The sequence below is a fragment of the Schistocerca nitens genome, chromosome 4 (assembly GCF_023898315.1).
Source record: "Schistocerca nitens isolate TAMUIC-IGC-003100 chromosome 4, iqSchNite1.1, whole genome shotgun sequence".
NCBI lineage: Eukaryota > Metazoa > Arthropoda > Insecta > Orthoptera > Acrididae > Schistocerca > Schistocerca nitens.
The window spans coordinates 921178278-921200642 of NC_064617.1; the positions used below are offsets into that span (position 1 = coordinate 921178278).

A 22365-nucleotide genomic window follows, 5' to 3' on the forward strand; every position below is an offset into this window, starting at 1 on the left:
TGTTCCAACCTGGAAGGTCTACGGGAGAAAGTGCAAGACATGAAAAAGTGGCGTGATTTGGCTCATGGGGTCACGAAGAGTCGGAACCAACTAAACAAATAGAGAGAGAGAGAGAGAGAGAGAGAGAGAGAGAGAGAGAGAGAGAGAGTGTGTGTTTAAGGAATCTCATAATTTTTTATGAAAAATTCATAGATTTAATCGAAAGGAAGAGACTGTAGGATATATTATAAAACAAAGATTCAAAGAAAAAAATACTTAACACAGGTGTTCTGGAGGGAAGACACCTAAAAATACAAAGCTGCGAAAGAATGTTCTAATGATGTTAATAAGCAGGAGATCCATGCTCTGTCTGTGGACATAAATGAAAGTTATATGCATGGCTTTGCACAGTGTTATATCAAATCGTTGACATCGTGTTTTCTCCCCATAGGCAGGTTTTCACATGGTAGCTCCATACTCTCCTGCATCCTGCCATCCTCTTCACATGCACTTAATTTCCGCTTTCCTATTTGTGTCTATCATCTTTTATCTACTCCTTCGTCTCAAAGTTCTCCCACAAACTAGACTTTCCAAAGCTTCCATTTGCAAGCATTCCCATCTTAATGAATGTCTCATAAGATTACTTCTCCTCTCTCTTATAGGCTGCAGCAGTCTTCTCCTCTCACGAAGCCTTTCGAACACTTGTTGCCCACTCTTTCCCTCCAGCTTATCCTCTCAATTACACTCCAGACAAAACACTTGCCTAGTCTTTTCCACAGACATTTATCTGGTTTGCCACATAATAATTTCTTTCTACTGAATGATCCTTCAGTATAGTGTTGCGAGTTTTCACCTCCTGAAGGCATCTCAAGTCTCCAGCAATCCTGCTTCCAAGGTATTTAAATGCTCTTACTTGGATAACAACCACTTAATATTTGTCAGTCTCCTCTATTTGCTGATCGCCATACACACTGTTTTTGCTGTACTGATTCTCATCCCATATTCCCCCCCCCCTCCCCACACACACACACTCTTCATTCAGATCTTTTTTACAGTTCATTTACTTTCTGCCACTAATACCATGTCATTGGCAAATCTAATACATTTTATTCTCTTTTCACCAATATATACACTTCTTTTTCCACCTGAGAGCCTTTCGCAGTAATATCTTCGATTTAAGTTGAACAATAAAAGAGAATACAACAACCTTCTCTAATGACCCTTCCAGTTCTGCTTCCTCCTGACAGTTCATTTCCAATCCTTCTTACTTTCTATTGTAAGTATAGATTCTGTACCAGTCGTCTCTCCTCCTAATCTACACCTTTCATTTTCAAAGTATCAATCAGCTATGTACTATGTCAAAAGCTTTTTCCCAATCAATAAAAAACAGCATCACTTTCTCTACCTTTCTGAACATATCTTTCCCTATGATTCTTACAGGCCAATAACACCTCTTGTTCTTTTTCCTCTTCTACATCCAAACTGTTCCTCCTCAATCCGCCTATCCAACTTGCCATTCAACATTCTCAGCAATATTTTACCTGCATGAGAAATTAGACTCTTAGTCCTATGCTCTTCACATTTTTTTTGGTATTTCTCTTTTTCTCAACTGGTGCCATTACCACTGCAAGAAAAATGTCAGGCAATTCCCCTTTGTCATACGTCATTACACAGGCACTCACTCTCCTTCCTTATCATTTCCCAAACTCTTCAACACCTCTGACAGCAAGTTATCGATCCCATGCAACTTCTGGTTCTTCATCTCCACTTCAATCTTGAGTTCACTTAGTATTTGATCTATTTTACACAGACATTCTATATATTCTTGCAACCTGCTCAAAACCTCTATTATTCTTCAGCTAATCTACCATTTATTATTTCTATTTCCATATTACTCTTCCTTCTTTCACTTTCAGAAACCATCTCCCTAGCCACTTTGTACATCATTTCATATGACCCCCTCTCTCCATTTTCTATATTTCCTCAAATTTCTCTTTCATCCCTCTTTCTTTTCTTAATTCATTTTCCAGTTCCCTGCACCTCTTCTCCTCTCCTTCATTTTTCACTTTCTCCCTTTTTCCAAGATGTTTTCCATTATCCATTCTTTCCCGATACTTTTGCACACACTAATTCCTGGTACTTCTTTTGCAGAATCCATGAGTCCTTATTTTTATCCATTTGTCATTTACATATTCTTCAAATTCACCTCTTCCCATTTTTCCATAAAACTGTCTCCCAACTCTGAAGCATTTACCTACCTCCTTGAGTATCTCCCAAGTTTAATCTTACTTTTGCTTCCTCACTCCACACTTTCTTCAACTTCACTTGTGTTTCCCTCATTACAAGGTTGTAGTCTGAATTTGTCTGCTCCAGGGTAAGACTTGGCATTCTTCAGACAGTTCCTAAACCTTTCTGTATTAGGAGGTGTAGTACAACTGATGCCTTTCTCTATTCAAATTTGAGATCTATGCCTAACATCTTTTGTTATTTTCACGTAATGTGTAACCCACTACTAGCGAGTTTTCTTTACACAAGCTAATTGGCTGACCTCTCTCACTTTTTTTCCCTAACCAAAATTTTCCTACCATATGGTTCTCTCTCTCTTCACCCACCACTGCATTCCAATCCCCCCATAATGATTATGCAGGAATTTCTTTCTCGATAAGTTCTTGAATTTTCTCATAATATTCCTCCACCTCCCTCGACTCTACGCTGGTTGGTTGGCAGACATACATGTATTAACACAACATCTTTTGAACTACAATGTAGTCATATTACGATCAATCTTCCATCAATATATTGCAGATTCATTACCTCATTTCTCAGTTTCTGTCCTATCAATATTCCAACTCAGTTTTCACCACTCTTAGTTTCCCCCAAATACAAAAGCTTACATTCTCCACTTTCTATATCTCCATTCTGTCCCAATCTAACATCGCACATGCCAAACACGTCTAAATCTGTTCTTTTTCATGTCCTGCTTTGCATTTTCTAATTTTCCTGCTTGTAGCAGTTTGCAGACATTTCATACGTCAATCCTTATCATTCCTTCCTTCTATCTCTCCTCCTTCCTTTCACACGTGTAGCCTCACAATGTGTTCCCCTGCCAGAGATCAGAGTGAGGGAAGTTTTAACTTTGGACTATTTCACATGAAGACGTACCATATCCTGCTTGGGAATTTAACATGGTAGTATCCTGTTACTTTCCTCGTAGACAGTAGGTTGCCAAAATTGCTGTGCAGACGCTTTCTGTAGCTGCCCCTCTGGCATACAGTTGCTACTTGCTATCTTTATGTACCCAAAGAGAAAGGTGCCTCTTCTGCCAGCTTCTAAATTCCGAAAGACTCCGATGCCACAGCATTGAGGTCTTCACCATTACCCTGCCAAGGGGTCCTTACTTGCAGCTACAAACCAGAGCCAGATAAACCAATGTTTTTTTAACAAGGTGCTCTGCCTGTAACTTTTTCCTTCCGTTACTTGAGAAGTATAACAGGATTGCCACCAGCTTAGCATTAGTGTTATGTTAATATGCATTCAATGAATTGCAAGTTGTTTTGGATAAGCAGGAAAACCTTTGTCACATATTTCATATCAGTGAGGAGTATACGTAATGTGCTATGTCAATTTTGATAAAAGGATATGTCACATTCCTTAAGCCTTCATAACGATGGAAGATGATTGTGAGATTTGAAGAAAGCTGTGGGAGGGACGGTTTGCGATATGAGCAGGTATTATGAAAGACAAGGGTGCATCAGGCTTACAAGATGGAATGGTGAGTTAGTGTCTCCATCTGCTGTTTCTTGTTTTGCAGCCATAAAGAAAAGGGTTGTTATAACAACAGTGCAAACTGTGTGTCAAGCAAAAAGCTAATGAACTGTTACTTGAATCTTGTCCGAACTAACAAGTAAAGAACAGTCAGTCACCATAATATATTTTGAAGACTGTGATGGTTATTGTGATTGGATGTAATGAGTTACTGTATTAAGAGGAGTTAATACAACAGTTCAGTGTGGAATTATTCCCAGAGATAAGTCCATAAACTACTATTACATTACTGTTATTTAACCCTGTCTTGCAGGTCCAAATCAGCAAAATATTGAAACAGGCGACCACAAGAAATTTTATTAATATGTGTCATCAAAAATTTCCATAAATCACTTCCTTGAGCAAGTTTGGAAGGGCATAAGGAGGGGTAGTCAAAGCCCTGGTGATGGATATGGATGAGGATGAGCTTTTCAAGGCCAGTGTGGCAATAGGACGCTAGTCAGTGCCTGGTTAACAGTTTACAAGTGACAGAGGAGATGTCAGAGAAGATGTCAGAGAAGATGTCAGAGAAGATCTGTTTATTGATGAGCTGGATTGGATATTTTTCTGTCAAAGGCTCTGGTGACAATATTGGCATATTTCAACAACTCCTGCTCTCCACTGTAGATGAGTGCCATCCATAAATGGAGATGCTGTGTGGAAGACACTTTTTGGCAAGGAATGGATGACAGGTGGGAAAGTGGAGGTACTGTTGGGGGTTGTTGCACTTTAGATGAACAGACACATTTACAGAGCCATCTGAGAGGTAGAGATCGAAATCTGGGAAGGTGGTTTGTCAGGCTGAGAAGGACCTGGTACGCTGATCTGGCAGTAGGTGTTGAGGTTGTGGAGGAATGCGTGAAGTTGTCCTTGCCACAAGTCCAGATCATGAAAATGTCAATGTATCTGAACAAGACAAGTGGTTTCAGGTATTGACTGGATAGGAAGGATTCCTCCAGATCGACAAGTAAGTTTGCTTAAGATGGTGCCATGTGACTACCCATGGCAGAACCCTGGATTCACTTATAAATTTGGCCTTTAAAGTGAATTAATTGTGGGTCAGGGTGTAGTTGGCTAGAAGGATTAGGAAAGAGGTAGGTTTGGTATCAGGACATTTGAGAAGGTAGTGTTCCATGGCCACAAGCCGATGGGCATGGGGAATGCTGGTGTAAAAGGACTTTGCGTGCACAGTGGCCAACAGAGGGCCTGGTTATAATGGTAAATTAACTGTGGAAAGGCGATGAAGGAAGTGAGCAGTGTCTTGAATGTAGGATAAGAGGTTACACAAAATACTTTGGAGGTGTTGATCAACAAGAGGTAGAGGTTTGTTTTATAGAAGCCTTGCAGCCAGCCACAATGAGACAACCAGTAGAGAGCCCTGTGGGTTTGGGTTTGGAGAGTAGGTAAAAGGTAGGTGTGCTGGAGGTTGCTGGTGTGAGGAGGGAGGCCGATTCAGGTGTCATGTTTTGGGATGGACCTAAGGCCTTCAGCAGCTGCTAGAGGTCATGCTGGACTTTTATGATAGGATCATGGTCATAAGGGTTGTATGCATGTTTCCCTTTTATGCATGGTTTCATTCCGGAATCTCCATTATTATTATTATCATAAATGGTTTTGTTATTTCTGCCTGTATATTCTTTTTGTGTTATTACCACAGTTTATTTACTTAACAGGTTACAAAATCACAACAGTTCACTATATATGCTCAACATTCGAAATAAAGTTTTAAACAAATAACAATAATCATTTAACCATCAATGTGTGTCCGTGTGTGTCTACATTTCTTATTACAGTATCTGTGTATATGAAGCAACGTAACAGTTAATGTCATGCATCCCAATTTCTTCTACACAAATCTGTCTTCATAAGGCCCGACATTGTCAGGTGAGGGAGATAAGAGCTATCTGCGTTATTTATTATAAATTTTAATGGCCTTGATTACAGTATAATGCAAATACACTATACTGTGATGAAGCCCTTTAAACTCTCTAATAAATCTGTCTTCATCTGACATCATACAGAAAAATCGTGATGTATTAGGTCTAGTGAGATCTTGGTGGCCCGGTAATGGTAATGTCATGGCTAATCCAAAAATTGTGTAATGTATAACAAGGAACTGCCTCAAAAGTGTTAAAAGGTAGAAACACTCCATCCTGCTGTGAAAGAACCTTCCATTCTATGTAGCTAGTGAATCATCCACTAGCCCTGTGGGGCTGGGTTTGGGGAGTAGGTATAAGGTAGAAGTGCTGGAGGTTGCTGGTGTGAGGAGGGAGGTGGATTCAGGTGTCATGCTAGTAACTTTCACTATCTTCCATTCCTCCAAAATAAAAGTAGCACTGTGTTCTAACTTCAACAATTTGGAACAAAGAATATGTACATATATTTTTTGCTTTTAATATTCATTTATGTCTCCTCCTGGGATACTGACCTCCTCCCGTAGTATGACTTGTATAAGTTTGTGTGTGGCCCACTTAATAACAAAAGCAGTCTGGTATGGAGAACAATAAACTGCATTAGGAGACTACATTGTACTAACATGTGTGACTATAAATGACAGAAACTGAAGTAGTGAATCTTTTGTTTTAATTACATTCCTAATTTATCATGTCTCCATTATGGAGTAGCTGTTAAAAAGATTCAATGCACCTGTGTTGAAATCATAGGTAAATAACTGCAAGAGTTCAGCATATTTAATATCTGTCTAGATTTGTATAAATGGTTGAAACACACTGAACTGTGGCACAGCTGAAAATCTGTGTATGAAGTTTGATCAACACACAGCCCTGTAGTGTACACAGATTCAACTAAGCTTGTAAGAACAAGAAATCATTCAAACATGAAGGTTAAAAAAAAATTTTAAAAAAATGGAAGGCACAAGACAGATTAGGTAGAACTGAAGCTGCAGTGGCACAGCTGTCAGTAATGATTCATATGTAATGTTCTGAAGATCCCATGGACATTCAGGAATGTGTAACAATTTAAGGTTTGAAACTATGTTTAAAGCTTGCTACTAATTATCAAAGGATGAGTGGAGTCTGGTTAATTCGCGCTCCATTGTAAAAAAAAGCTGGTTTTTCACATATCTCGATCTTTATGACATATCTCCTGAACTATACATTGACAACGAAATAATTTCGCAGGTGCTCTCATTGGAGTATGTGTATACTACATGCACCATGTGTTGTTAATACAGTTAGCAGTAAGTAATAAATTAAAATGTCATGCTTGATACTAAAGGTTTACTGCATGAACAGCAAACACACAGAAAGCGATAAACATCTTTTCCTTTCATTATTCTGTGTGGGATACCATTGAGAAATTTTTTTGAAAAGGTTTGAAAGTATGTAATAAGATTGTTGGAAGTCACTAAGGGCTCTTTCTCCAATTCTGGATGAATAGTTTACATAAACATCAATATTACGAAAAGGATAAATTGCTACTCACCGTAAAACAACACACTGAGTTGCGGACAGGCACAGCAAAAATATTTTTCAACACAGAGCTTTTGGCTGAAGCCTGGTTCATAATGGAAAACACGCACAATTACACAAGCAAGCACACCTCACACACACATGAATACTTCTTGGCCAGAATGCAACAGCATTGCATCGCAAAGCAGCAATCCTGAGTGGGGCAGGGAAGGGAAAGAGATAGCAGGGTACAGTTGGTTGGGAGAAAAGTTAGCGCAGCTTGGCATTGGCAGAGTGATACAAGGCTGCCAGGTGCACCATCCAGAGGGGGGGGGAGGGGGGGGGGGTGGTTTGAGAGGACAGGGAATGGGAAAGTAGAGGAGCAGAGATGGGGAAAAGACTAATGAGTGCACTGGCAGAGAGTGGTGCACAAAGAGGGTGAGATGGTGTGAACTGTGAGGCGGTGATAGGCCAGGGACAGAAACTGTTGGGTGGAGGGTATGGGGGCAGTAGGTTACCGTATGCTGAGGCTGGGATGATTTCAGAAGTGAACAATGTGTTTTGAAGAGAACTTTCATCTGCACAGTGCAGAAAAGCCGATGGTGGGAGGAGGATCCAAATGGCTTGCATTGTGAAGCAGCCATTGTAATCAAGAATGTTACGTTCACTTGCATGCCATGCCAGAGGTGGGCGATTTTGCTCTTGGCCACAGTTAGGAAATGGCCATCCATCCCGGGGGATAGGAATGGAATAAGGAGTGTTGGGTGGGTGGATTGGGCAGGTCTTGCACATGGGTATTACACAAGGATATGATCCTTGTGGCTTGGGATTGGGAGTGTCCTTCCCTATGTCACACCAAATCCCACCCCTTGCCACAAGGATTATATCCCTGTGGAAGACCCAGGTGAAAGACTTGTTCGATTCATCCAATCAGCACTTTCTATTTCAGCCCGTCACAGGCTTTTCCTTCCCCATCAGAGGCCAGGCCACCTGTGAAAGCAGCTATGTCATATACCAGCTCTGCTGCAATCATTGCACAGCTTTTTATATTGGTGTGACTACCAACTAGCTGTCCACCAGGATGAATGCTCATGCTTGATTTCAGTGGCTGCTTCACAACAAAGGCAGTCTGGACCCTCCCTTTCATCACCAGGTTTTCCTGAATTGTGCAGGTGGGATTTATCCTTACAACATATCGTCTACTTCTGAAATCATCTTGGATTCATCCTACAGCAATCTATTGTCCTCACACCCTCCACCCAACAATTTCTGTCCTCCCATAACAACCTCACAACTTACATTCCCTCACCCTCACTGTACACTGCTCTCTGCCAATGCACTCACCGGTCTTTACCCCATCTTTGCCTCTCTCCCTGTTTCCACTTCCCCTCCCTCACTGCCACTGGACACTGCACCTCTCAGCTTGTCCTGCTATCATCTAGCCCTTTCAAGCTCCTCCAGGCTGCGTTGCCTTCTCTCCCCAGCCGTATCCTGCTATCTCTTCCCCTCCCCACCCTGGATTTCTCCTTTGCAAAGCAACACAGTTGCATTCTGGCCAGAGGTAGTGGTCATATGTGCTTGCCTGTATGAACATGTGTGAGATTTCCTTTCTGAAGAAGGCTTTGTACAAAAGTTCAATGTGTAACAGTCTTTTTGTTGCATCCGTCTGCAACTCAATGTGTCATCTTTACACTGAGGAGCGAGCTATCCTTTCCATAATATAGTCTAGCTGATTTTCACACTGTGAGATATGCTGGCTCGAGATATTTACACACTTTCTAACTTTAATACTTGACTTACTGAGTTAAAACTTCAACATAACATCTCTGCTAGATAGGCAATCATGTATGCTTGCAAATTGGAGGCTGCCTATCTGCTGGCTTCCAGGGACAACAAAAAATTCATTTCTTATGCAGTCTTGGATCATTAATTACAAGTGTTTACAAAAACATTTTATACACTAGAATATTGCCCAAATAATGACAATAGCTTGCAATTGCACATTCTCTGCTGCACTGCCACGATTATATTCCTCTTCACAAAGCATACCATACATTAATTTTCAAAGAAGGCCAGGCAGGGGTTTTGAATGCACCTGCTGCAGGGCCCCACTTGAGCTCCAGTGATGTGTGTGGTCACAATGTTTCAGGAATAGATAGCTATTTCTCTCTTCAACATATCTGAACTTAATGGAAATCCTGACCTGAATGTTAAGCCTTGTGAGGTCATACATGCTGAAGGTTACAAACCTGGGATTCCGGAATTAACAGCAAAGGACGTACACTGATTAGCCAGAACATTATGACCACCAATCTAACAGCCAGTATGTTCGCCTTTGGCACTGATAACAGTGGCAACGCATCATGGCATGAAGGCAAAGAAGCCTTCTTAAGCCATTCGAGGGAGTTGGCACCACATCTGCACACACAAGTTGCCGAATTCCCATAAATTCCAGGCAGTGGGGTGATGACCTCTGACACCCACATTCAATAACATCCCAGATGTCTTTGAAAGGGTTCAGATCTGGCGAGCTGGGGGGCCAGCACATCACCTGGAACTCACCACCATGTTCCACAAACCACTCTTTCACACTCCTAGCCTTGTGACATGATGCATTATTTTGTTGAAAAATGCCATTACCAATAGCAAACATCACCACCACTCCTTGGTCGCCATGGTGCCTTGAACCAGCTCCCCTGGACCCATGTACGAGTGTTCGGTGCAATGTGTGTTTAGACACACCTGCACTCTGTCCAGCATTTAAGTTTGATGTTAGTTCCTCCACTGTTCACTAGCTGTACTGTTTTACCAGTCTGCCCAGCCTACGAAGTCCGACATCTGTAATGAGGGGTGGCCGCCCAAAGCCCATGACATCTGGCTGGGGTTTCACCTGGATTTCACCATGTATTGAAAACACTCACTACAGCACTCCTTGAACACCTGGCAAGTTTTACAGTTTCCAAAATGCTCGTGCCAAGCCTCTGGGCCATCAAAATCTGCCCTCTGTGAAACTCAGATCACGTGACTTCCCCATTCAACAGTGTGCTCACTGATTCTACAAGAACCATGTGTGTGTCTGACTAGTAGTCATTCCTCTCTAGGTGACTCTGCTATCAACTGGACGTGTTTGTATCGATAGTAGGTCAGTGGTCATAATGTTCTGGTTCATCAGCGTATTTGAAAAACTTATGCCAAGAACTTCTGAAGAACATATGTGAAATGATTATGCTTACACTGAAAATACACTATATATAGTCAGTCTGCAACTGAAGATCAAGCAGACGAGTCCCCATATTCTACCCTACTACTATATTAAACAGCCTGGATGTAATACTTGTGGCAAGGTTATACTGACTGTTTCATAGTGAGCACTTAAAATCAGTGGCAATGCAAATGCACATGGGTCTTTTTTTTTTCTTTTTTACTGAATGTGTTAACACTATAGAATACACTACTGAATATAAGAATAACTAATGTAACTAATGCACATCAACAGTCTGCATAAATCACTGCACTGCTCAACAGGAAACTGATTCTCAGTGTTCCTGTATGGCAGTTCTAGCTTTGTTCTGGAATAGGGCACATTCCCAACACCAAGTGCCACTCGCTCTTCAGTTTACAGACTGAGTATACTAATCTTTAATAAGATATTAGTGTTTTGAGACTCACTGGCTGACAGATTCAAAAGCCACCAAGGTGCCTTTAGTCAGTATCTTAAAAAAAGCTAATCAGTTAGCACATTGCATTCTTTCATTTGCACATAATACTCTTATAGGTAGATGCCTAAACAAACCTGATACCAATATTACAAGAACAATATGTAAAATTTAATATATGAACTATTCATACATAGAGTTTTTAATGGATTGATACAATGACAGCAAATATGTGAATCAATTCCTGAAATACGAGAAGTTCTGGAGTTCTTCCTTATGCTGCATCCCCACAGGTAAGCTTCGAAAATAAACAGGAAAATCTCAGCCAGAAACTTGCAACTATGGAACATCAACATTCTTAATCATCTTCAGAATAAACACTACAAACAAACTTATCACAATGAAGATTACACTCAGCTAAAAGTTAACCAATTCATGAAATGACTTTCAATAATACAGTTAACACTTTACATGTTTAACATTCTAATCCAGCTGGAAATTTGAGTATGTGCTGTTTCAGTAAGAAACCACTAAAGTCTCCATTTGCATAACCACACGCTATTTACAGCAGACCAGTTCAGAGCAGTTGTTATTTGGTGATAAACAATAATGTCAACTTTAGGAATAAAAAAAGTCAAAGATGAAGAGGCGAAGTTGTAACAATATCTGAACAGCACTGTTTGGAAACTTTATTATTCTAAAGCATTCTTCACACAAGAAGTGAACATAGATACATTCTCAACATGGGTAGCAACTGCTCAGAAATGATCACATAATACACCTTTATGCAATATGTTTCTGCTGCACTACCCAATGGCAGTTTTTTTAACATCTGGTATGCCAACCACACAGGTTTGGATTTGGCACTGAAAAATGTAAATGCATGAAATGGCCACATTAACTCTACTACACGTAACTGATAAAGATTGGTGGAGAACATCCTAAAGAAGACTGCAGATAGTGAATTCCTCAACAACATTAAAAAAGTTTTAAAGGAAGGCTCTAAAAATAGTCAGCTTTAAGTTTGAAAAAATATAACACAGATCCTTGCATCTCAAGCAGCATTGTTAAATGTATTTTTCATTTTGTGAAGAAAGATTCCCATTTGTACAAACATTTTGAAAGAGCACAGAAAAGTCTTGCCACTGACAGCTATATTTAGTATCACAATCAACCTCAAATAAATGTCACATGGTTTGAGTTCTCTCTCAAATATGCTTCAGTAACAAGCATAATTTGTGATGCAAGAGAACAAGCCTCGGTACACAGGAGAAAGGAAAGGTGAGGCCTTCACAGTCAACTGTATACTTCGATCAAACGTCCAAACTGAAGCACAGTAAACCCTAATCTTCTTTACTTACAAAGTAAGTTTGAGTACATATTCACATATCACAACAGCTGTCTGAAAATATACTACAGATGGAACATTTCAAAATTAAAGCATCAGGATGTCAACTTTCTTTAATATTTTAATGGCAGAAAGCAAGCAAACTGCTCTTTTTCTGATAGGAGAGCAATCGTAGTTTACAAGCTTTGCACCATTGAATATACAGCAGTTCTACCACAAAGCAATAGAAGAATCCATCAAGAAAGAAAGTTTTATAAACATAAGTAATCATTACCATCTGGGAGTACATTTTCTTGGAGAAATACACATTAGAAGCAGTTGAGTGTCTTGGAAAGATATTTCATACTGATGAGAAACACTGTTTTTTAAGGAAGAAATTGCAGAAAACTAAAGAACACTTCAGTATAAAATTATTTCTTAAAATAAACAAATCTGTTCAGAGGTAAACAGACGTAAAAATGTATCTCAAACTATATTTAATGGGATGTCCACACGAATTAAATCTCTCATTTAGTGAAAAACATAGTTTAAAGGTAACAAAAATTAAAGGTCGGTCTCTCTCTCTCTCTCTCTCTCTCTCTCTCTCTCTCTCTCTCTCTCTCTCTGAAAATGGAGCTTTGTACTTTATACACTAAAATAAGCTATTAAATGCAGTAATTCATGTATCCAAACAGAATAATCATGTCTAGCTGTCGTCCATACACATGTATTAAAAATCAACTTTGTATAACTGGCTTCCCAAGGAAACACCATTACCCTGTAAATGCTGTACACCATTTTAAACAGATTTCACAAAGGTAAATACATCTGCTTGAAATACGGGCAGAATTACAGATTTCAGTTTACTGGATAATGAAGGAAATCAGCCACCCATCCCCAAGAAAATAATCTTTTCGTTTCCCACCCCTGAAACAAAATGCATAAATAAATAAAAATCACTATTTCTTGTAGAAATCTTAATTTAATATCTGAAGTTATATCAAGACTCAATACTATATTTCACAATCTATCACAACGATTGATACAGCTTTTAATTTTGTTTCAATCTGGAAATATGTAGTGTCTGAAATTGATTAACAATGGAAGTCACTTAAAATATGTATCTATTAAAATTTAAATATAGTATCTGCATGACACATATGGATAAAAAAACTCAGCAGCACACATAATAAAATACAACTAAAAAATTATATAAAAGACAACAAATTAATTTCCATGTATATTAAGTATGTACAAATAAATTTTCTTTATGTACAATTTATAAATATATCAGCACAGTCAAGACATTTAAAAACCAAAACACAAAAGGCTCTGAATTACAACAGTCTCCAACACACAGCTTTTATACAATTTAATAAGATATGAACACAAAATGGAAATTATGTGTTTCCCAAATCATCTACGATTAGGAGTCAACCAAGTGTCCCAACTATCTGAAAATTTTGGTCTCTTTTTCCGGCACGATCTTCTGTTATTAACAGTATCATCTTTGATACTGTCGTCTACAAAATCCATTTTTGTAACAGGAGTATATGTTAACGATGAGGAAGAGGCACTGCGTAGCCGCCTGTTAGATATACCAATTTTAATTGTAGGTACTATCTGATATTCAGCAAGATTAGGAATTCTTTTGACTTTTACACACGGTTTTAGCTCTGAACAAGTGCTGGAGTCTAAACTTCCAGTTCGTAGAAGTCTGCTATGCTTTTCATGCCTCACATTATACGTAACAGGAACATTTTCTGAAGGATCTTTATCAGTTTTTTTATCAGATTGGCTGGATTCACTGGAGACCAAAGCAGAACTAACTAAATCATCCTTTGAAACTGAGTTACTCAGTGGGGTACATGTGCTATGCATACCATCCTCCTCTATCCTCTCCAAGGGTTCTGGAACTTCAATCTTTTCAGCTTTGTCAGGATATTTTTGCACTTCAGTGTCTATGCCTAAGCTACCAGAACAACCTGCATTAATACTGACATCTAATGGAACTTCAGATTCTGTAGGCTTGCACAAATCTTCCCCGTCATGCTTGTGAACATTATCAGAATGTTGCACAGGGATATTTTCATTGCTCTTTTTAAACCTCAAATAGAATTTCCTCCTAAACTTTTGTTTGTCCACAGGCCACCCTGTCCGATTCTTTTTCCTCTTTCTCCGCTTGCCACGGATACCCTGTCTTCCTTCTGGAACATCAGAATACGCAATTGTATCACATGTAGATGAGGCGCCACATTCAGAACTGTTACACGACATCTCTCTCATGGCTGGACAAAATATGTCTACACCACACCTGAGGCAATCCTTGCTACTTACAGGGGGACCTGGACAATGGCAGTCAGTAATGTTACTGAGTAATGAAACTACATCCACTGTTGGACCACCTCTACTACAAGTTTCAGCCTTTGGAATGCAGTCTATGGTATCTTTTGACATTGTTGCTAAACTGGCCAACACAGAATTATCAATATCAATTAGATCTGACTCTCTTAAAGGCAGCTGATTTAATTTCTTAGAAAATTTCTCTCTCTGAGATTTGCTCTGTTTCTTACAAATGACACGACTAGATCGAGGTGTTCTTAATTTCACTTCACTGTTGTCATTTGTATTTCTTGGAGAAGCACTGATACAGCTTCCACTACTTTCTGGAAAAGATTCCAGCATTTCATCAATATTCTGAGCAAGCTCACTAAAATCTTTCTTCAGTTCCGACGGACCTTCAACAGTTGACATTTCTCCCAAAAATGAAGTATTTGATCGCTCATCTTTGTTTTGCACATCTTCATTAACAACATCATCGGATGATGATGGGCCATCATCTTTCACTGGTGGTGTATCCTCTTTGAACTTGTCTGGCTCTTTACGTTTTCTGAAATGCATAAGACTTGACAGTATAGCCAATGTAGAAGCATGACAGCGCGGAGACTTTCTAGGTTTCTTATCTAGCAAATGTGCAAATCTTTTCTTCTTCTTTCTAAAAGAAACTGGTGTGTCAATAGATCTGGTGCAAGAAGGAAGGTTACTACTTGCTGCAGCAGCTGCTAATTCAGTTGGGGACATTTCATACGGAAGCAGAAAAGATTTCCAGAATGATGTGTCAATTGGACACGAGAGATAAATCTCATTTCCAGTATCTTGTCTCTGATATGTTTGGTACCACGGCTCTCCCTGCGGCGCAGCTTCAAAAGAAAATCGCAGTCTATCAAGAGACAGATCCTTTGTAGCTAATTCATTGCCATTCTTTTTGTCACTGGACTCCTCTTTCTTAACACCTGTTTCAACGATTGCCTCAGGGGTATTCTTTACCTCATTCTCAGCATTCAATTTATCATTTAATCCTTTCCTTATTGCTTCCAGAGATTTTACATTAAATTGCACCAACTGACTATCCGATGAATTTAAGCTATTTTCTTTATTTGAATCACATGTGTGACTATTTTCACTTGACTTTTTATTATAGTTACTGTCTGTTTCTGACCCCTGAGTCTCACTGATATTCATCTGAGGCAGCACACTACCTTGGAAACGTAACCGAGATCCAGGTATTTCAAACTTGTAATAATCTAAATTGTCATGTATGAATGCTTCAGCATGTGTACGTCTCTTTCGGTGTCTCCCAGAAAGTGTATTTGCATCCGAAGTACTTCCAACACTGCATGCATCTGCTGATCCCAAAGAACTGTCATCAAACTGATGCACACTAGCCAAGCGTCGTTTCCTACCACGAGAAGTAATACCATTTTTTGATTTTCTGGTTGTTACTTTCACTTTTCTGTGTACTTTTCTGTATATACGACGTCCCTTTTTGCGACCAACAGCTCGTTTTGCTTTCCACTTTGCTTTTGTGTCACCATTGTTACTTTTCTTGACAATTTTCAGTTTAAGTGCCACACATTCATCATCTGAAGATTCATCTGATGAAACCTTTTTCACTGGCTCGCCAAACATGAAATTCTCTGCTTCATTGCTCAACAGGGAAAGTTCTGAAAGCCGAATCCTTGTTCGGCTTGGACCACTCCCAGAACTTTCGGTCTTCGATTCCCGCTGTTCCTCAGACTCACAGCTGGCTTGCTTGTTAGAGCTGTCATTCTTCTCTTCAGTCTCCTTACACTCATTCACAGTGAAACACTGGGAATCTGTTTCTTTCCCACCATCTATAGTCTTGCGAATGGTACTCTTGTTATCAATGCTATTTTTATGCAGGTTGTTATTTTTAGTTTCACATGAACTACTCTTGCCTTGATCATTATCAATGACACCAGACTCATTATGATTAATGCTATTCTCAATATTATCAAGACTGTTACTGCAATCACTCTCAGGTTTTCGACAACTTCGTAGCCTGCACCTTTCTGATTCATCTCCCTGATTGTCCTTAGTAACACATTCACTGGAAATTTTTTGTTCAATGTTTTTATGCTCAAAGTTTTTCTGATCATAATTATTTTTATGACCACCACTACAATTAACCAAACCAGAATATTGTTTACTAATGTTCACTGGCGACACTTCAGCCTCCTTGACAAAAGCGTGACCCATTTCAAAAGAACTTCTGCTTGTGACAAAGTAACCACTTGACCGAAGTTTGTTGTTTTTCATTTCCAACTTGTAGTACGCTTTATTATCCTCAATTAGCTTTTCTTCAGCAGTCAAACGCTTTCTTTTACGAGCAGGTGTACCTGTGGCCAGATGGGACACTGTCTCTTCAGCATCCCTAGTTGTTCTTGCCGGCTGCGGATGTGAGCTTGAATCTGGAGCCTTTTCCTCAGCAGTTGTTGCGACCAAACCAGCCTGGGGCCAGAAATGGCTTCGAGACCTCAGATGGTGTCCTGTTTCTCCCGTTGGTTGTTCACAAGAAGCCAACTGTTTGGGCTGGCAGCTACGAGGTTCTTCACAGTGGTTATTTTTCTGATTTGCTGATGGTAATGTTACCTCAGCTGCACACTTCCCACCAAACCTTGTCTCATAACAATGCATGCTTGAACTAATATTCCACAGCACCTGCAACAATAATGACAGAGGTACCATGAAATTCTATTATAACAATTTCTTAGAACGAGACAAAATAAAGATTTATAAGGAAAGAGGACTACACAAGACAAATGCAGCCATTCTGGTTGCCTGTGCAATACACATGGTTAACTGCACAATTGCAAAAAGTGGGGCAAGTATAAAAATCCAATATGTCTTGACATTATGAAGTAATATAGTGGCCTGCCTATTTATTGCTGCAATGAAACTCCCATATTCCACAACATATCAAAGTGAAACACTAACTACAAATGCATTAAAAGTTGTTACTTAACGTGGTCTGCCTTCACATCACTTTTGAATTGACTGACCAAATCTGCCTTCAGGAGATCTAAAATTTAATGTGGATTTCAAACTATGGGACAACTCTGTATTTTTCATGTTGATAAGTCATCGACAGAGGTGATGAGTGACAGAAAAAAGTTCTAGGACTGAATGGAGATAGAATCCCAGACTTTTGGATTTGAAGTCCCCAGTTATCAACTGAATAACTATACTACAAGGGGAAGACAAAAAAAGGAGGAAAAATAAAGGATATATGAAGTAAAAGTGCAGCCACTAACAGAAACTTATTTTCCATGGGATGGACATCATAACACAATGTCAGTCAACAGAAAAATTTTGAAATCTGAACTGAACATCCGAAATTTGTAATTGTTCTGGCATGTAAATTTTGTCCAAATAATGATGGTATTTTCATTAGTAATGTGGCAATAATTATCATAGGGGCTGTAGCATTCAATGTAAAAGCTCTTCATGTAAGCAAGAAACATAACTATTCTAGATATTTCTAATTTTATTCAGTGTATGCCATCGACTGGGACATCTATGGGCTTTCATGTTTTAGTGTCATGTGTGGACATATCAAAGCCACACCTCTTAACTAAATTTGACCACTGGAAGTCGCTGTATTAAGGACAGTAATTTAAGGTCATTGTGCTGCAAAAGTATTTTATGCAATGACCTTCCCCCAAATGCATAAAAGTGGATTAAATGGTAGTAGCAAGCTGGAGATTCCAAACAGCACTTTACACCACATTTCAGAAGCAAGAAAATATATTACTAGCCGAAAGCTCTTGGGAGGACCAATATTTAGGTGCTGTGCAGCTCCTCTACACTGAATCACAACATAATTCAGTAGTGACTAAACAAAATCAAATCATCATTGCAAAGGGCCTCATCAAAGGGGACTTCGAAAATAAGTTACTGAGATCATTGCACAAAAAGAGTGGTGCATTGTGAAAAGTGAAAGCGTATTCTTGGTTTCCTGCAGAGACAGTTCTGCACAGTACAGATAACAAGTGCATTACAGTATGGGAGTGAAACTGTGCAGCAACTAGAAACATACTCCAAAGCTTAAGTACGCAAAACAGAACACTACTTGTCAGCAAATTGTCTAAATTGCACACAGATTCATCATGAAATTCTGGCAGTCCATGGACCAAATGCACTGTCACATGCACCTGCAGTGAAATAGTGCCAACAATTTGGCCAAGGTTGCACAGAAGTGGGTGATGCTGAACAGGAAAGAAGGCCATGGAAATCTAACACAGGCAACAATGTCCAGGCAATCTAGGAACTGGTTTGCAGAAATCACAGGTTTTTCAATAAGGGACATATTCACTCAGCAGTTCTTAAAGGGTTCCATAACCAAGGGCTGGATTTCTATCACCAAGGAATATAACAACTGTCCAAACGTTGTTTCTGGGATAGTTTTGTTTATGAAGCTTTTTAAAGCTGTGTGTTACACGGATAAACTAAAAACCCTCACTACCTTAAAATTCTTTATTCTGTAAGTTTTATTATAGATTACACACAGAAATTCATGAAAAGTCAATGAAAGTTTACGGGGGGTCTACTTCCCCATTTTCTGCAGTTCAGAATAGGCAATTAATTTCAAATATGGACAATACCCTTCAAAGTGCTTGCATGAACCACATACCAAAATTACAACAATTGACTGAAATGCTGATAAAATGCACAATATGTGTACTGAATAAGCACTTAACTTCCAATGAAACATGCAGAATATCTGTCACTATAAAAGACAAGGAAGATTAGTCCAAAAATAACTGTGGGAACAAATTTCCCCAGAAATGTTTAGACCAAAAACAATCCAACTAATTTTATTACATAGATTTTTTACTATGGATGTCACATGGGACCATCACATCAAACAAGATATGTAACAGTGAACAAAGCAGTGTGTGGAAGCCCTGTACTAAGAAAAGGTGACGTCTATTTTATTTTCTGAAACATTATCACTTGCATTTTGTGGCATACAGAGGGGACTTCTCGCAGAAAGTACAACATAACTGGTGGTTCCAGACAAGTCATCTGAACCAAAAGGTGATACAATTCCCGATTATAGAAGAATACTATTTTCACCAAGGAAATAAAGCTGCCCATGAAAGTGGTTTGTAAGTGGAGAAACAGGTTTAAGATAAGTATTGTTAGAACATGTGATTCACCACACTTTGCACACACTGACTACCAACTCCCACTTCTGTCACCAGAATATATAGTGAATCAGAAGAGGATTTACAGCAGCCACGGACAGGAATCTTGCAGACCATAAATCACACTTTAAAAAAGGAACCCACTCACCAGAAAAACACTAGATGAATGGCACTGACTTAAAAGAGGACCACAACGAATAATAAGTGCACTTTTGAGCTTAACAAAATAGTCTTTCACTACATGGTCAAGAACTTTTTACCTTATCCGTTACCAGTAAAGCTGCAACAACCTGCTTATCATTGCCTCACATTACACAAATAGCCTACAACCAGCACACTATAACTATTTAGCAAATTCTGATCAGCCTATAGCCAAAAATTTGTGTCATGGCTAATTAGTTTCTAGTACAAAGGTGGTCCATTGTCTAATGCAATGCATCAAAATACTCAAAATACCACTGAGTGATCAAGAACTGTATCAGCACAAATAACCCTCTTTTCTTCCTAAAATTTAATCTAAAAACAAGCTTTAAAACTGGCAATGTATAGGAACAAAAACAGAAGCCTATTTAGCACTGACCATAACAAGTGCAATATGAGTCACGAAAATCCCTGAGATTTTCTACATCGCTACAGCAGCCCTGCCAAGTAGCTGGCCTGTGTGAACATAACACATAGCGAAATCATTGGTTATGTGTATATGGGGGGGATACGCACATTCAAAATGCAGTCACATTTTTGAGGTCACTGTGGTGCTATAAACTGTAGCACTATTCAAAAGTTCAGGCCCGGAAACATCTCTTTTTCGGTATCCAAAAGATACTTTGAGGTAAACCAATAACGTAACATTAACAAAAATGCCCATTTTAGGATAGCTAGTTCTACTTTCGGGGGAAGCAAGAAAATGTTTAATGTTTCCATTCACTCATAGTATCTTCAGCAGTGTCTCTTAATGAGCATTGCAAAATCTGAACCACCATTTCATTATATTACCACTGTATAAAAATGTGTGTGTGTTTCCCAATTACAGATAAGCGATCAACTTTTTCAAGGGGCTACTTAGTTTCATACATACTGGGAGGGGGCTATGGAGCGTGAGCGCAGAGCGTGAGCGCAGAGCGTGAGGGCAGAGGCAGAGAGCACTCTGACATTTTTTATTTTTGACTGTTGTAGTTTCAGAGGATCTGTAACACTGGAAAATGGTATTACAAGTCATTCTGAGTATTTGACAGTTTTATTGAGAATGAAACCTTTGACTGAACCCTGAAGATTTGTAATTAAGGTAAAGATCAAATGTAAAAAAAGATTGATAAATGAATGCGTCTTCACTGCAATGGATGGTAAACGAGGTCATACTAGGATGTGACAAATATCTATTAACGAAGAAGGTAAACCAAGATGGATTACAGAATATTTTTTCTGAAGCAATCCTCCTCCAAAGCAATTCACTGCTCTGTTCAGCAATGCTATATGTCCCTCAGCCAATAGAAATTGTGAAAGCGTAGACTGAGGGAAGGCAATTTTAGATGTTAAAAACTCTACAAAGTATTACATCTCCCTCATAGCGCACTTATGTGAAACCCGACATCCCAGTACTTCCTTTTGAAACCAAACTGGTAGACCTGGAAGAAGAAAAAAGTCTGTGAGATGTTTGTGTCTATATTGTGAGAAAAATATTGTCATTTCATAAATGTGAAACATGTTCTGTCTTTTTAACCAATGATAGCACTGTGTCAGATAACCATAATAAACTGTGGAACCATTTCAGATACTTCAAGATGATACCACTCAAGAGCATCAGCGTGGCATTACGATTGTATAGAAGTTAATGGATGTTGCAGGGTCTGCTGTGAGGAAACAAAGTTACTGACTGTTAAGTATTTTGTAAGATTAAGGCTCTATTTCATTCTCAAGTATGGTAATCATGAACTATTACAAAACAAGAGAAAGGCCATAAAATAGTTCAGTTGTTATTAGAAAGAGAAATTAACTTTGTTTGCTCTGTCAGTTACTGTAGTTGTTTATTTCCACCCAACATCCTTTCTCTGTCCATTTCATACTGCGGATTACAAGGTTTTCTTCTTTTTTTTATTTTAATAATTGCACTGAGGTAAGTTAATTTTGTAAAAAGGAATGTCGATAGATGGTCAAGTTTCTTTTGAGTACTAAAGAATAACATCTGTTGGGATTAAGTGAAGGATACATTTACAATGAAATGAACACCCTTAGCTGCTTCCAGGCGTTGACATACGTCAACGGGGACACATGAAAACGTGTGCCCCGACCGGGACTCGAACCCGGGATCTCCTGCTTACATGGCAGACGCTCTATCCATCTGAGCCACCGAGGACACAGAGGATAGCGCAACTGCAGGGATTTATCTCTGGCACGCCTCCCGCGAAACGCACATTCTCAATGTATTGTCCTGCACTACATTCGTAATGCCCCCGCCCATTATACTCATTACTCGCGGCACGTTGCCGATTCGGGCACTGTTTTTGCATTCGCATAGAAGAAGAAGATGGTCAAGTGGCCAGTGAGCCATGTGTGTCTATCGACCTGCCAGCGCTTTCGATGGTAAGTCACATCATCTTTCTTTATACACACACACACACACACACACACACACACACACACACACACACACACACACACAGCACAGCGGTTGAAAAAAATCA

The 22365-nt window shown here is 39.2% G+C and overlaps 1 protein-coding gene across 6 annotated transcripts in view; it reads right to left on the minus strand.

Annotated features, from left to right (window-relative positions):
- Positions 1-13283: 13283 nt before the first annotated feature.
- The window catches only part of LOC126253538 (uncharacterized), a 109650-nt gene continuing 100568 nt past the window's right edge, over positions 13284-22365 (minus strand). For all 6 annotated transcript variants that reach the window (XM_049954927.1, XM_049954926.1, XM_049954930.1 and 3 more), the window contains one exon: positions 13284-17198. In XM_049954927.1, the coding sequence (XP_049810884.1) occupies positions 13593-17198 (3606 nt within the window). In that variant the 3' untranslated portion in view covers positions 13284-13592. The remainder of the gene's footprint in view (positions 17199-22365) is intronic.